At 31.1% G+C, this 15,028-nt stretch overlaps 3 protein-coding genes across 3 annotated transcripts in view; 2 read left to right on the plus strand and 1 right to left on the minus strand.

Annotated features, from left to right (window-relative positions):
• The window catches only part of LOAG_06972 (hypothetical protein), a 5,713-nt gene extending 996 nt beyond the window's left edge, over positions 1–4,717 (plus strand). Inside the window, exons 2-8 of the mRNA XM_020447306.1 lie at positions 744–893; positions 1,231–1,369; positions 1,440–1,642; positions 2,985–3,158; positions 3,502–3,622; positions 3,928–4,155; positions 4,263–4,717. Of these exons, the coding sequence (XP_020302450.1) occupies positions 744–893; positions 1,231–1,369; positions 1,440–1,642; positions 2,985–3,158; positions 3,502–3,622; positions 3,928–4,155; positions 4,263–4,378 (1,131 nt within the window). The 3' untranslated portion in view covers positions 4,379–4,717. The remainder of the gene's footprint in view (positions 1–743; positions 894–1,230; positions 1,370–1,439; positions 1,643–2,984; positions 3,159–3,501; positions 3,623–3,927; positions 4,156–4,262) is intronic.
• Positions 4,718–6,696: 1,979 nt separating this feature from the next.
• LOAG_06973 (guanylate kinase) lies at positions 6,697–10,857 on the minus strand. The gene is made up of 10 exons (XM_003142507.2): positions 10,620–10,857; positions 10,327–10,441; positions 9,888–10,112; positions 9,250–9,426; positions 8,859–9,024; positions 8,557–8,681; positions 8,099–8,280; positions 7,554–7,705; positions 7,345–7,454; positions 6,697–7,129 (listed from the first exon to the last, which is right to left on the minus strand). Exons 1-10 carry the CDS (start codon positions 10,805–10,807, stop codon positions 6,848–6,850), a joined length of 1,722 nt encoding a protein of 573 aa, XP_003142555.1. The 5' UTR covers positions 10,808–10,857; the 3' UTR covers positions 6,697–6,847.
• A 593-nt stretch (positions 10,858–11,450) lies between these two features.
• LOAG_06974 (proteasome 26S subunit) lies at positions 11,451–14,790 on the plus strand (the record flags this gene model as incomplete). The annotated part of the gene is made up of 7 exons (XM_003142508.1): positions 11,451–11,486; positions 11,952–12,071; positions 12,570–12,653; positions 13,014–13,235; positions 13,311–13,480; positions 13,725–13,872; positions 14,530–14,790. 7 exons carry the CDS (start codon positions 11,451–11,453, stop codon positions 14,788–14,790), a joined length of 1,041 nt encoding a protein of 346 aa, XP_003142556.1.
• Between the last annotated feature and the right edge of the window lie 238 nt (positions 14,791–15,028).

The following is a 15,028-nucleotide window of genomic DNA, read 5'->3' on the forward strand; positions in this document are numbered from 1 at the left end:
TTTAAAAAAAAATTAAAAAAATGAGGACTAGGCACAATGATATCTGACAAATGTTAAACGTAAAATTAATTAAGATTAATTAGTCTAATTAAAAATCAGAAAGTAAAATACTCAACATAGTAATTTCCATCTTTGTTTTCTTCCATAATATAATTGTATTTAAATACTTCCATTGTTTTGCAGTTATTAAAAAAAGAAAAAAAGATTTTCAATCTTTGTTCATTTAAACAAAATATCAATAAATTTGCATATTTACTTACAATTGTCTTAGTTATTGAATACTGCAAAATTTGTAAATAATTTTTTTTGTTTACCTTCCTTCCAGTTCTAATTTTTTTTTTTTTTTTTTTAAAAACAGCAGTATGAAAAAATTATTTTGTTTATATATATATATATATATATTTCGATATTTTTCCCTTTTTATAAATTTTTCATGCAAAAGAATAATAATATGCTTTATAAAGGAAAGTTTGGAGTAATAATTAATGTAATTTTTGAAACGAAACAACAATCAATTCGTTTTGTATTCATCAATTAAAAGTATTTCTTATATATTTGATCTTTGATCAAAATTAAAAAATTGATAAAATGAATGGAAAAAAAACGATGGAATACAAAATTTAACAAATTTAAAAATAAATTAACTTGACAAAATAATAATTTTCAATGTAACAATCTTATTGAAAAAAAAAAAAAACCTGAACTGAATGAAATTAAATTATTAAATTAGTATAAATTTACAGATGGCAACAATTGGAGCACTTTTAGTTGTACTTATTATGGCATGTATTATTGGTAATTTATTTGTTATTGTTGCAATTCTTATCGAACGTGATCTCAAAACTCGACCTCAATACTATCTTATATTTTCGCTTGCTGTTGCTGATTTATTAGTTAGTTTAAAATTTTTAAAAAAAAAAAAAAATTTACAACATTTCACATTAAAAATTTAGCTTTTTGGAGAAAAAAAATGAAATCATTGTATAGAAAAAGAAAAATTTATAATTATCATCAAACAAAAATTTTTTAATTAATCTTTGATCCTTTAATAGATGTTACTCAAAATGCTAATTTTAGAACAATCATTATGTTGTCCTCTCTTTTAAAGACGGCTCATATTTGATGTTTTAATTCTTAGAATTATGGTGAAATTTGCATATGAGAATTAGTCAAATGATCATTTCAAAATATTTCTTTTAAAATAAGCTTTAATATATTTTTACTTTTCAGGTAGGTGTAATAGTGACACCATTAGGTGCTTGGTCAACAATAATGAGTGCATGGACATTTGGTGTAGTATTATGTGATTTTTGGATTAGCATTGATGTATTAGTCTGTACAAGCTCAATCCTTCATTTAGTTGCAATCGGTAAAAATTTAATGTCTTTTTTTTTTGTAAAATTATCTTTTCTAAATATCAAAATTAATCATTTTTCAAGCATTGGATCGTTATTGGAGTGTCACCGATGTGTCATATGTGCAAAATCGTACACCAAATCGAATATTTGGCATGTTAGGTATTATTTGGCTCGTATCATTACTCATTTCATTGGCTCCAATGTTTGGTTGGAAAGATAGTGATTTTTATCGACGGGTTATGGAACAACGTGTGTGCCTCATTAGTCAACAAATAAGTTATCAGGTAAGTTATTAGGCTTCATTTCGCTAAAAGCTTCCTACTCGTTTCATATATGCAAATTAGGTTTAATTAATTCAAATAGAAATACAATTTAGCATCAAGCATTAATGAACATATTCATTCTATCCTATTATATTTGTAAATTTTTTCTTGTTTCTCTCTCTCTCTCTCTCTTGATAAATGATAATTCGTTTCATTTAATTAAATCAATGCAATAATAATCACTTAAATATCTAATTAAACCCATAACTATCAACCATTAACTTATTTATTATCATCAATAATGGATAATCACTTTGTTATCATGAGAAAGATAATTGAAAAGTCAAAGTTCAAAATTTTATCAAACTTTGTTTCCATCTAAACAACTAAATATACCATATATGATAAAAAGTTTTTGATTTTTTTCTTTTTTTCCCAATTATACATACAGTTGGAAAGGATAAATACAAATGATGCATGAATGAGATGACAGAATAGATAAGAAAAGATTTTGAATGGAAACTAACGATGTGTGTTTTTTTTTTCTTCAATAGCTATTTTTCAACCAATATTGCCTTTTTTTTTTTTTTTTTGATGGAAGAAAAGTTAAAGAAGCTAATTTGTAAGCAAAGAAAGATAGCTTTAGTAAAAATAAAAAGATTAAAAACTCATCGATCATTTCAAATGATAAGATTAACATCATTGATAAATGCAAAAAGTATTCTCAGAATTTCAGTTCCATATTTTATTTGATTGATAAATGTCATGATGTAATCATGTTTTCGTCTCATTTATCATAACATATGCATATGAGGGATTAACTTGATTCTTAATTTACGAAAAGCGATTACAGAACATTTAATGACCAAATTGTAGATATTAATTGTGACATCAAACAATTCACAATTACAGTAATCGAGAAGGGATAATTTTTGTAATTGCTGATCAATGTAAATTATACAGTTTATGAATACAAAGTAGTTTTTTTTCTTTTTTAAATCTATAAATTTCATCCTTTGTTTGGCATTTCCTAAAGTAATAAAAATTTTTCAATCATTTAGAAGGATGCATCTCCCAAATGCCATATGATGTTAGATCGGAAGAACTTATGATATAAAGGTATTTAAAACAGTAGAAGCAAATGAAACTTTTATTTATTGCTGAAGGAAATGCTTGTATTTTAATCCATTTAAGTTCAATCAGATTTTGATAAATGTGAAAGAATTGAGGAATCTCAACATAGAATGACAACATCTATTGACCATTGACCGTTTGGAAACATTGTTGACCATTGATCTTACCAATTGACCATTAACCTTATTGAGCATTTGGAAATATTAAGTAAATCATAAATTAATTACAGATATTTAGCACGGCAACTGCTTTTTACATTCCATTATGTGCTATTATATCCATCTATTATAAAATTATGCGTACTGCAAAAAGTCGTTTTAAACGTGAACGTGAACGTCGTAAAACTACCAATTATTCACATCAGAATGCAAAGTACCAAAAACAATGTGGAAAGCATTTGAAGGTAAGCATAATAAGTTTAAAGTTTCAAAAAATTTTTCTTGATTTCAATTTAAATTATGGGAAAATTTAAATTTTTGGATAAAAATCCCATTGCAGAAAATGTTGCATGTTAAAACTGCAGAAAATGTTGCATGCAGAAAATGTTGCATGTTGCATGATAGTTAAAACAAAAAATGATACAATTAATAATTAATATAAGTAATGATAGTGATCGATCGATAGTTACTGAAAAGGTAGTATGATTTAAGAAATGAATAAATTTTACATGTTTTGCATAAATTAAATAAACAAGAGAATTGGAAACAATAATTTATCATAACATTTAATATTATAATATATTATAGTCAAATTCAAGTACGATTAATGAAAATGAAAAGATTCCAATCAGTACTAAATCAACAATTGAAGAAGAATTGCCATGTGATACAGTTGAAACTCCTTTGGATCAATGCAATTTACAACTAAGTTCATTCATTCATTTACTACTGTATCTTTTAGGTTAAATATTTTTTAACGATGAGGACGATTGTAGAATATGTCAAATTATGCAATCAAGTTATCAAGAGAAAATTTGTTAAATTTTATCTGATAAATAAAATGGATTGAAAAAATGGAATTGATATAGAAAAGAAATAAACATTTTTATAATTAACCTATTATTTAATCCATTATTAATCATTTTTCCATTTTAATTTCTCATAAAATTAAAATTTTATATAAATTTAAATTAAATTGAAATAAAAAAAAGTATCATATGATAAAATTTGTAGTGAATGGTAAAAATGGAAAGAAAAAAATGAATGTTTCAATAAGGAAACGAAAAGGATGCATTAAAGAGAATGCTGAAATGAAACGTGAACATAAAGCATGGCGTACACTTGCTATTATTACTGGAACATTTGTAGCATGTTGGACACCATTTTTTCTCATTTCTCTTTATCGACCGATATGTCGTTGCGAAATACCAATATTGGTGGAATCAATTACTAATTGGTTAGGTTAGTATTAGGGATAATAGAAATTTTGATCTTATTAATTATAAGTATTAACTTGTTAAACGATAAAATATATGTCTACTAAAATTTATATTTAATTCAAATTATAGGTTATTTGAATTCAGCACTTAATCCGATTATCTATACCGTATTTTCTAATGATTTTCGAACAGCTTTTAAACGTATCCTTGCTCGATTGCTATTTCTTAAAATGGCACGACCATAGCACCGATAACAACGATGGTAACTCCAATCTCTAGGCTTCCAATGTTATCAGTTAGGGAAGAATGAAGCAATATTCAATGATGTCGCTGAAATCGCGAAAAGAAGCAGTGAATCAATAATTGCTTTGATACTGTTGGTATTAGTTATTGTATGTATAGATACACTGTGCAATGTAAACTAATATTGTACATCCAATGTTTTATATTCTATAATAATAATTCCTGTGATCTCAAATTGACCTCAGAATTATCCCAGGATCTGCCCTATTCGAGCAAGAAAAAGGTGCTGAGAGCCAAATCATTTTCGAAAGACGTGTTCCAACAGGTCGGTTGGAAAGACAATAACGGATGTCATTTGGTCTTTGGTCCCCTTTTCGTTCATATTGATATTATAATTATTGAATTCGTTATTGAATTGTTGAATTCGTTTGTATTAGCCAACTCATAGGACTAAAGATTTAATTACCCAAGTTTGAGGCACTGCCAACTAAAGATGCAGGAAGAACCCTCAGTTTTTGTCACGGTTGAAGAAAATCGGCGACAAATGATCTTTCATACTTTGTAAGCTTTGATAGTGGATTTCGTTTGTAAATTAAATTATAGTACTGTATTCATCGATATGTATTCTTATGTTCATAAAATGTACTCGCAAGATTTCTGTACCGTGCAACACTTCCCTATAAGGTCGAAGTTGATATTATCCCATAGAGTTGATTTGGGTGACATCAATGAGAAAAGAGACAATGGATGAGGACACCGGGATATATTCAAATTGCTTGAAATAAAGTGACGGGTGTCATTACGCAGGCATTGGAATGCTAATTAATGTAAATAATGCAACTTTTCCTTTTAAACAAATCATTGATTATTCAGCTAGAGAATCAAAGGAAATTTGATATTCTAGACCTTAAAAAACTGTCTCACATTACAAGTTCATATACCAACCAATGATTTAAGATTACGAAGTAGAGAGAATCGATACTGTTAAACGTCGCTCAGATGGTGCTCGACAATATCTGGTAAGTAGCAGTGCCACTAACAAAACGTACTATAAATATATGAGTGTTTTTGAAGACCACTGCTTTGGATACTCAATAACTGAACCATTAAATCAAACTGGAAATTTTTAAAACTTAATGAGACAAATACCTATCTTTCACCCACAACATACTCATGATAATTCATTCACATAGAAACGAAAAGATTTCGAGTGGGTCGAAATATTTTCATCCCTAATTTGAAATGAGTTCCAAAAACAGGTATTAGATACGAATTACAATCCTCTTTTAATGCTAACTTTAGCTCACTTTTCCCAAATGCGAAAAATAAGTCGACATTATCATTTCAAATTTTAATGGCAAGAAAAATAACCTGCTGCAACAACAAAAACAGCACCAAATTACACATGAAATATTATTTCCTGAAAGAAAGAAAAAAGTAATAATCAATCAAATTAAGTCTAAAAGACAATACAATACAAATTAAAGCAACAAAGAGGATCTTCTTTTTCCCATTCAAAACCTTTTAACGCACATTAGGCATTTTTACTTGGTCACACTTTTTCTCGACGATCTACAATAATATGTGACGTTCGGCAGTCATCAGCAAGCAAAAGACATAAGTTGCAGCCAAAAATTACCATGGTCACAGCAAAGATGTTGTTAGACGTTAACTTCTTTGCGAAAATAGTTTTTTAAAGTATGGATAAATCGGAACACGCTTTGTATATTATATCCTTCTATTCGAATTTTTCTTCGCTCTTCCACTCATAAAATTAATTGTTTTGAATTGATTGCAAATCTTTTTATGACAATAAAATAGGGTAAGGCTAAAATTATTTTAAAATGAAATTTTTTGATAACAGTCTTCTTTAAGACAAGTACAAAATGGAATGAAAATGGAATGAACGTCAAAACAACAGAACACTTGACATATGCGAACAGGCAGACATTCACAAAACATAAAATTGGAACCAAGAAAAAAAAAAATGAAAGGATAAGAAGCAGCTATAAAAAGCAATAATAAAACCGGTAGTGAATTGATTTAATTCTTTAATACCGGAAAATCCTAAGGATTAATTGTAAAACCCTAACACTTGCCTCGCTTTGACCTACAGTATATTATTAATGGTACTTAATCTGATGAGTACATTATTCACTGTCATAGTTATAAAAACATACCACAGCATATCAGAAAGAAAAACGTGGCTGACCTGCTGGTTAAAATACACTGCCTCCATAATATAAGGCATCCAAAACTTCCAGAAAGACAAAACTTGCAATTGAGAACCGAAGTTATGCCATCGTTATGGCGTTAGTATGCGACCAAATTGCAGACCACAAAAGCCCGAAATTTTTGGAAAGAATCTCAAATTTAAAAACTAAATTCCATAAACAATAATGAAAAGAAAAAAGAACTCCGTACGTTACAAATTGGCAAGATGTAGCAACATATCACTGCAATTTATCATTTCATTGATCGACCCAATCGGAGGGTACCCATGCTGGCTCATGCTCTAATCTATTCACTACGTTTCGTAATTGTTCAAACGAAGCTTCAAAATTAGCATTTGTCAGCACATGATCAAATATATGTCCGTAGATTTGGAAAAGCTGTTCACCAGCTGAGATCATTTGTTCAAATTCCGAATCTGTAAATCCACGAACTGCTACCGGTGTTAATTTACTAATACCACCACGATGACTAGGATCTGTAGCTTGGAAATTTCGTGCACGATGCTGACGTCGAGTTTCCTAGAAAAAGGTATGCAGTAAATTCAATACCTATAACATTTTTTAAGACAAGTGATGTGTAAGTTAATGAAAATAAATCTCATAGTTTTACGAAAGCTTAAGCATTATAGGCAAAACTGACTAGCTATTTGTTGTACAGTAATCATGTTGCGAAGCGTCATGAGCAAATCCAAATAAAAATTGATCAAAAATAATGAATCCCTGCTGTTAAATACCTTTAAAATATCAAATGGTGGTGGTTTAACAAAAATAACGAAGGATTTGAACACTTTGGAACGCAAAACCCGTAATGCCAAAGGATGAGTATTCAGTACAGGTATGCGACCTGCAAATGAACTAAAGCAATAATATAATGATAACGTTTCTTTTGATGTCTTTTCCACTTCTGATAAAAATATGAATTCTTCTTCAATTAACGTTGTACCTTGCTTGATAACAGCGTGAACCGAATCAGCAAGTGTACCATATAAATTTCCTTTATATTCTCCGTATTCTAAGAATCGTCCTTGTCTTATCCACTGTTCCATACTATCACGTGTTGCGAAATGGTAATCAACACCATCTTTTTCATATGAACTGCAACCTATTGTTGATTGTTGGTCGTTTCGTTTCATGGATTTCTTAATTAGTAGTGTCTGTTACTAATTTCTGTTCTCTTCATAGTCCTTCTCACTCAATTCGAAATAAAAATGAGTGAAGCAATATTAACTAATCATTCCCTCAAATTTTCACTGCAATGAATGATAGCTATAGCGAGTCTGTAATCGGAAACATGAAACAAAGACGATCAAGAACGAATCAAAAGCAAATTAAAGTAATGGTTCAGGCCAACTCACTTTTGGTGTTTGAAACACTGTTCAGTTTAGTTAAGCGACTTTCACGGAGTTTTTTTGGTGTCTCTTAAATGTTGTCAATGGACCGTCAAGAAAACTTTCACGACGAAACTCTCTGTAATAAAAAAGAATATACCGTTGAGGACGACTGGTATGGGGTACACTTGTTGCATAACGATCACTGTTGACGGCAATTAGTCGCTTTTTCAATTCGTTACGTCCAACACCCGGAGGTCCAATTAAAACGATAGGCCGAATAAGAGACTGTTTCGGGTAAAGCAGTGATACCGATTCGTATAATAAGCTGTCAATTTGAATCTAAAATAACTGAAATAAAGTTTGGCTGGAAACCACACGTATAAAAGAGAAATAATCTGCAGTAAAAACAGCGGAAAATGTTAACTTTGAGAAAGCAATAAATCTGTCGATTGAAATCCCAATACTTGATTGTTTACATAACATTATGTAAGTTCAAAGAAAAAAGAACATGAAGGCTTTGTCAGTTGAATTTATGATAAGGTAAGATTATTCGACGTATTAGTAAAAATAAAAAAATATTAATATTTGCAGCTTTTAGTGAGAACAAGAAAAAACCTCATTGCCAGTTTTCGAAGACTTCCGATTCCCATTCCTAAACTTTTCATTTTCCCTTAGAGTTCTATGTTTTTGTTGCAATTCTTCCGACGGAATGAGACCCACTCGTTTCATCAGTTGATTTGCTGAAACAGTAAATCACTCATTTATTTTGCTTAATAGATTAATAAATACTGTATAAATTTTCTTGACAAATAGTATATAGAAATTTCGAGGATGCCACAAATAATGACAGAAAGTTGTTTCGAAAAGAAAAAAAGAAAAAACTTTGTAATATATGATGAATATATGATGAATCAAACCAGCAGATGCCAATGGTAGTGTCGCAAATGAGCCATGTCCGAGTGAACGTGCTTGCCACCAATGTTCATCTCCTGTTACCACTAGCTCCAATATTTCTCCTCGGGTGAAACAAAGAGCTGCTTCCGGACATGGATGTAAGGAATCTCGACTACCAGAATAGTCGATCTGTAATTAAAAGTTGTATTCAAAGTATTTGGTATATCATTTAGAACCTTATGTTGGAATACACTAAATGTCTTACATCTTCCAACCCTAACCGGGAATTAACGATAAGTGTTAACAATGCTTTTAAAGTCATTTATTACTGACACATTCCTAGCAAAAGGGTTAACAATACTTAAAGGTCGTCATTTCCTACAATAAAGTAAATGAATTTAAATATGAACATACCAAAGCACGAACGTATCGTGATTCATTCCACGCAGTAGTTGCAGGTATTTCAGCGGGTTCTAATTTGAAAGTGACGGTACTGTTTTCATTGTTTTCGTTACCCAACAATTTGACGATTTCATTTGGGCTCATGCCCGTAACACAAACATTGTTCACTTCCAAAACACGATCTCCAACCTGAAAAGTTTAAAAACGGTGAGAATATAAGTTCTCCGAAAAAACAATATAAATTACGATAACTTATACAATTTCATCAATCATAATTTTTTGCTGATAGTTCCTTTGCTAATAAAACCATCCCTCATATGGAAAATGTAAACACAGAACCATTTGATAATCTATGATGTTCAAACGTATTTGATATTATGAAATTAAAACAATTTTCATTTTACTATACCAATAGAGTGTCGACTACAGAGCAGCTGGTACATTATTAACAGTGACAGATACAGTACAAACAATTCAAACCCTTCAATATATTGTGTGTAAATTCAGTATGTTGTGTGTAATCTGTGAGATAACCAAAAACATGACTAGAGAAGACAAAAATAAAAAATGACACCGTCTAAGCTAACAACGACTTTTAAATCAAATTAAATAACAATATCTATTCCTAAATAAAAGAAAAAAAATTTTACCTGAATATTGCCGCTACGATCAGCCACTCCTCCAGCTATAACACGGGCAATATACACACGTCCATCAGTATCACATTTTATGGTAGCACCAAGTGCTTCATTACCTTTTACCAATCGAACTACTTTAACAGCAATACCATCATCGTCATCAACTTCATACGGTATTTCTGGTAATTCAGGCAAATAGGTGCGGTTTGAAGTAATATCATATACGGAGAATAAGCTCTAAAATTGTAAACAGTAACAGCGACAAAAGAATTCTGACCATTTAATCATATCTGGTCAAGGTAATTGGTCAGAAATGAAAAAATACAGTTCGAAAAAGGTATGTCAGATGTAACGAAGTTCGAGATCGGATTGCATGTTTACATTTCACAAAGGCAAAATGTTACTGATTAGATAAAATTTCAATTGTCATAAAATTAACTGATGCAGTCACCTTAATAATAGGTTTGGAGAGAAGTGAAACAAGCTGCTGCACTGTCACCGATGGTGGCGCTGATTCTTCCCATTCGTATAACAATGAATCAACTATTTCGGTTAATATGCTGTCCCTAAAAACCGAATTTTCAATACGGTCACATTTTTAGGTATCTTTACACAAAATCGGCCGAAATGTAACTTTCTTAAACTGGAAAATTCAGGAATGTGAATTATGGTTTTTCACTTTTCTTAACAAAAATAACGTATTTCCCAGAAAAATTACGTATTTTCCAGAAAAATTTAAGATACCCTATTCGAGAAAGATGTAAACCGCGATTGGTCAGTGTTTTATGGATTATAACAACACGTTTGAGATCGTCAGCTGTTAAGCGTCTCTTCCGCTTATCAAATTCATCCTCAACACATTCCAGGATACATTCATATGCTTTCGCAAAAGCTTCGAACGTGACAGGCGTTGTATCCATCCGCCGTCGCATATGACAACTAATAAAACATCCACAATTATTCAATAAATCTCTGACTAAAATTGAAATTTTATAGAAGATTCATTGGAGAGACTATCAAGAAACGACATAATTACGCGCCATAACTATTAAAGAAGGCATCGCTTACATAACGCATAAAATGCAGTTATGTTTAATATACGTTGTGCTTTATACCGTAGAATATATTAACGTATAATATATGTCTATATAATCACAATTAAATAAAATGAAAGATTCATTTAACACATCGTTGAAATAATCTAAGAAAAATATGAACTTCAACAAACGGTGAAGAATTGCAATAGAGAAGCATTCTGGAAATGATCGAGCTTATACCGGTTACAATTTATCAGGAGTACAATCCGGTAAAAAACCTCAGCACAAGCTACAGAAAAAATTACCATTCCTGAACCTATTCCTCAAACCATGCTATCAGCGTGCACTATTCACGCATATGTGTACGAAATGAAATTTTTTAACTGTTTCCTTTGTTCAGGACATTTGGCGCATAAATGAAAGTAATTGGGGTTTCGAATTTTTTGAGCTTTGAGTTGAGATTTGAAAACTGTAGTGATAGAAATTATAAATTATTTTCAAATTATAAATGCAAACCAAATCAATTTATCTAATTGTTATGGAACGGTTGCTTCGCTTAACTGGTTTTAACGGTGTATGTTACAATATCTCATGCAGTTTCAACGATCCAAAACTCTACTGAAACGGATGTAGTACAGTCATACACGTGTGGCTTTAACTCTTTATAGAATTATATCCAGTAATTAGGCCATAAACTTAACGTTAAAAATATATCGAGCTCATATTATACAATCGTATTGTCAGAATTCATCGCAATATCATACTTAAGTCATCGCAAGTTAAGAGTATATTGTTGTTAAAGTCATCCTCTACTTTAGTTTGGCCTAAACATTTCCCATTACATTATGTGTGATTTTACATTACATTGTTAGATGGTAACAGAAGCTACAAACATATTCTGACTTGTCACGTTGAACTTTCCCTCATTCAATAATATAAGTTTGGAAATTTTGGAGTGAAGTAAAAAGTAATTATAAAGTAATGAAGTAAAATAAATTATTGTCGTGATATTAATTGATGTCAACCGTATGTGTTGCAGTTGCCGAAAACAGCGCCGCAGGATGTGTTGAAATATCCAGATACTGGTGAAATCCTGTACGTCTCGTCACTTGCTCTTCTTAAAATGCTTCGACATGGTCGGGCTGGTGTTCCTATGGAGGTAGTAACATTACTGCCATTTTAAGTAACTCTAAGATGTTCTACAAATTTTTATCAGTACTATCAATTATCAAGTTCATCACTTAGGGATAATGATAAATGATAAAAGAGAAATAACGTAAGATCCTTCGACTTGTTATCAGACAAATAATTAAAATCCTCATCAAATGAGAAGTTTTAAAGATACAATGGAATTAGTGAAACTATGATTATTGTATAAACCAATGGTAGTAGTCATATATTATTGAATGGTACTTAATGTCAGTTGATTAAGATTCTACAGAAGGAGAAGTGACAAGAACAGAAAGTATGATAAGGCTAAACCTTTTAATGATAATACAACTGATTGGTTATAGAAAGATCCCAGTTTATATCTTCAATCTTCATCAAACACTTCACCTCATTTCAAATTTTAACGGGCTTCAATGTAGTAATTGATTCATATGATTAACTCTGCAATACTTAGCTTGATAATTACTATTAATTGTAATTATGGCAGGTAATGGGTTTAATGCTAGGCGAATTTGTCGATGATTTTACGATCAACGTTGTTGATGTATTTGCTATGCCACAATCCGGAACAGTATGGAGTAAAATCTTTTTTAAAAAAAACTGTAGAAGAGAAGTAAGGTGGAGACCGGAGCAGTAGGAACGGAGGGAGGAATCAGTTCAGCAAGGATAAAGTATGAAAATTTTAAGAATTTTAGAAAGACGAGGAATGATTTCCTACTTCTCTACATCCTAAATTTACTATTGAAACGGTTGTAGCTTTCTTTGCTTCCACTTCCAATTGCTTTTATACTGTATGGAAGGTTTTATCAACTAAATCAAGAAAAAAAAAGAGAAATTAGGAAAAAAATTGCGAATGACTTCAAAAAAAAGAGCCTTTCAATAATCATTATACACTGTACATCAATTTTCTTCAGTAATTAGTAAATTTTAGGGTGTATCTGTGGAAGCGGTCGATCCGGTATATCAAACCAAAATGCTAGACATGCTTAATCGCACGGGACGAACTGAAATGGTTGTTGGTTGGTATCATTCACATCCCGGATTTGGTTGTTGGTTATCCGGTGTTGATATTGCCACACAACGAAGTTTTGAAGCGCTCAGTGATCGTGCCGTTGCTCTTGTTATCGATCCAATACAATCGGTCAAAGGAAAGGTAAGCATCTTTTTGTATTACTGAATCACTGAAAAATACTGTTAAGATTGACCATATCCCAACTATTATTTTCAGGTAGTCATCGATGCATTTCGTACTGTTGGACCAAATGCTTTGGAATTTAGTTTTTTGGAAGGTACCCAAAGGACACTTGCACCTACCCAAGAATCACGACAAACCACTTCTAACTTAGGACATATGGTGAAACATTCCATCATTGACCAACTCCATGGACTCGGCAAAAGGTTTTTCGTTAGCGATTCTTTTTTTTTTATCAGCTTAAAACCAAAGTTCAATTTTTTTTTAAAGTTTTACGGATTTGTTTTAAAAAAAAAAAACAATTTAACTCAAAAAGCTCTTTCGATTATGATATATCTTATTTCGCACATAGCTCTTACTTTTTAAATTTCACCGACAATATTAAATCATTACACTCTTTTGCTGAACTATTCAGTGCTGAAAAAAGTTTCGGCTTTTTTAAAATTTTAGCTATTATTCAATAACGATAAGCTTCAAGCTAACAGTTAAGGAACAACAAATGCTGCAAAGTTTACATATGAAAAATTGGGCGGAAGGATTACAATTAAATAGTTTCAAGAGTGCAGCCAAAAACAATTTGGCAAATATGCAAGAAATGGTTAAAATAATCAAACTTTACAATAAAGTAATGTGAATTTCATCTCAAGTTCATGTTAATCTAACTTTATTAAAAAGAAAAATTGGAATAGAGTTGAATAGCTATGAAAAAAGCGGAAAAGTTGATGTAGCGTTCGTATCACAAGAACTATTCGATTCCATTTACTGCAGTTAAATGGATTTACGATTGACTGAGAGATCAACAAATTCTGTGGAGAACTTAGCAGTGCAAGTGTCAAGTACCGAGGACCAACAAAAAATTAAGCTTAGGCCTTGTAAATGAACTTATCGTTTGTTGTGGTGAACGACAGTGTATCGTTCTTGTTAATCAGAATTCTTAGAAAAACCTAAGTCCGAACTATTTAAACCTTATGAACTTTCATTCCATTGTGAAATTCTCCTATGGTTAATAAGTCTTAGATCCCCTGACTTCATCAGTTTGAAATCTTTTTGAAATTAAACTTTGAAAAACCTGAAGAAAAAGGAAAAAGTCTATATGAAGTTAGTAATGAGGACTTTAACTTTCCTGTATGTTTAATTGAAGCTCAATCTTCTAAGAAATCCTTGTGAGAAAAATTAATCATCCTGTTCATATTCTTAGATTGAATTGAAATCAGTTTGTATCTAATACAACATTACTTTTCTTCCATAAAACCAGGAATTATGCGCACTGTCGAAAAAGCAACACAATGAAAAAAGAACAGGAAGTGAAACGGAGGAATTAAAAGGAACGGAAATTAAAACGGGAAAGTCAAAAGGAACGGAAAGTAAAGCAGGGAAGTCGAAAGCTGAAAGTGAAACAAAAAAAGTTGGTCATTTCGATCCAAAGCGACACCTTGCCACTATTGCAAACGACTTGATGAAGGATAACATTGTACATGAGTTACGCTCCATGATCGATGCCAGCGCTTTTCAGTAATCACTTTTTCAAAATATAAAAAAAAAGTCGATTTTACGTAACGCATGCGAAATCTGATTTTCCCTGTAATTTCATCTCAGTAAAACTTCAAAATGCTTATCGCAGCTAAGTGCAGGATAGCGGCCAAGTAATCATTAGAGTTACAATCACCATAAAAAAGCTGAATGCCTGATGATTGTTTTCGGTCTTTCAGCAATCAATGTTAAAGTCTTTCAGTATATGCTTATCTTCATCTCCC

The sequence above is a fragment of the Loa loa genome (assembly GCF_000183805.2).
Source record: "Loa loa unplaced genomic scaffold supercont3.252, whole genome shotgun sequence".
NCBI lineage: Eukaryota > Metazoa > Nematoda > Chromadorea > Rhabditida > Onchocercidae > Loa > Loa loa.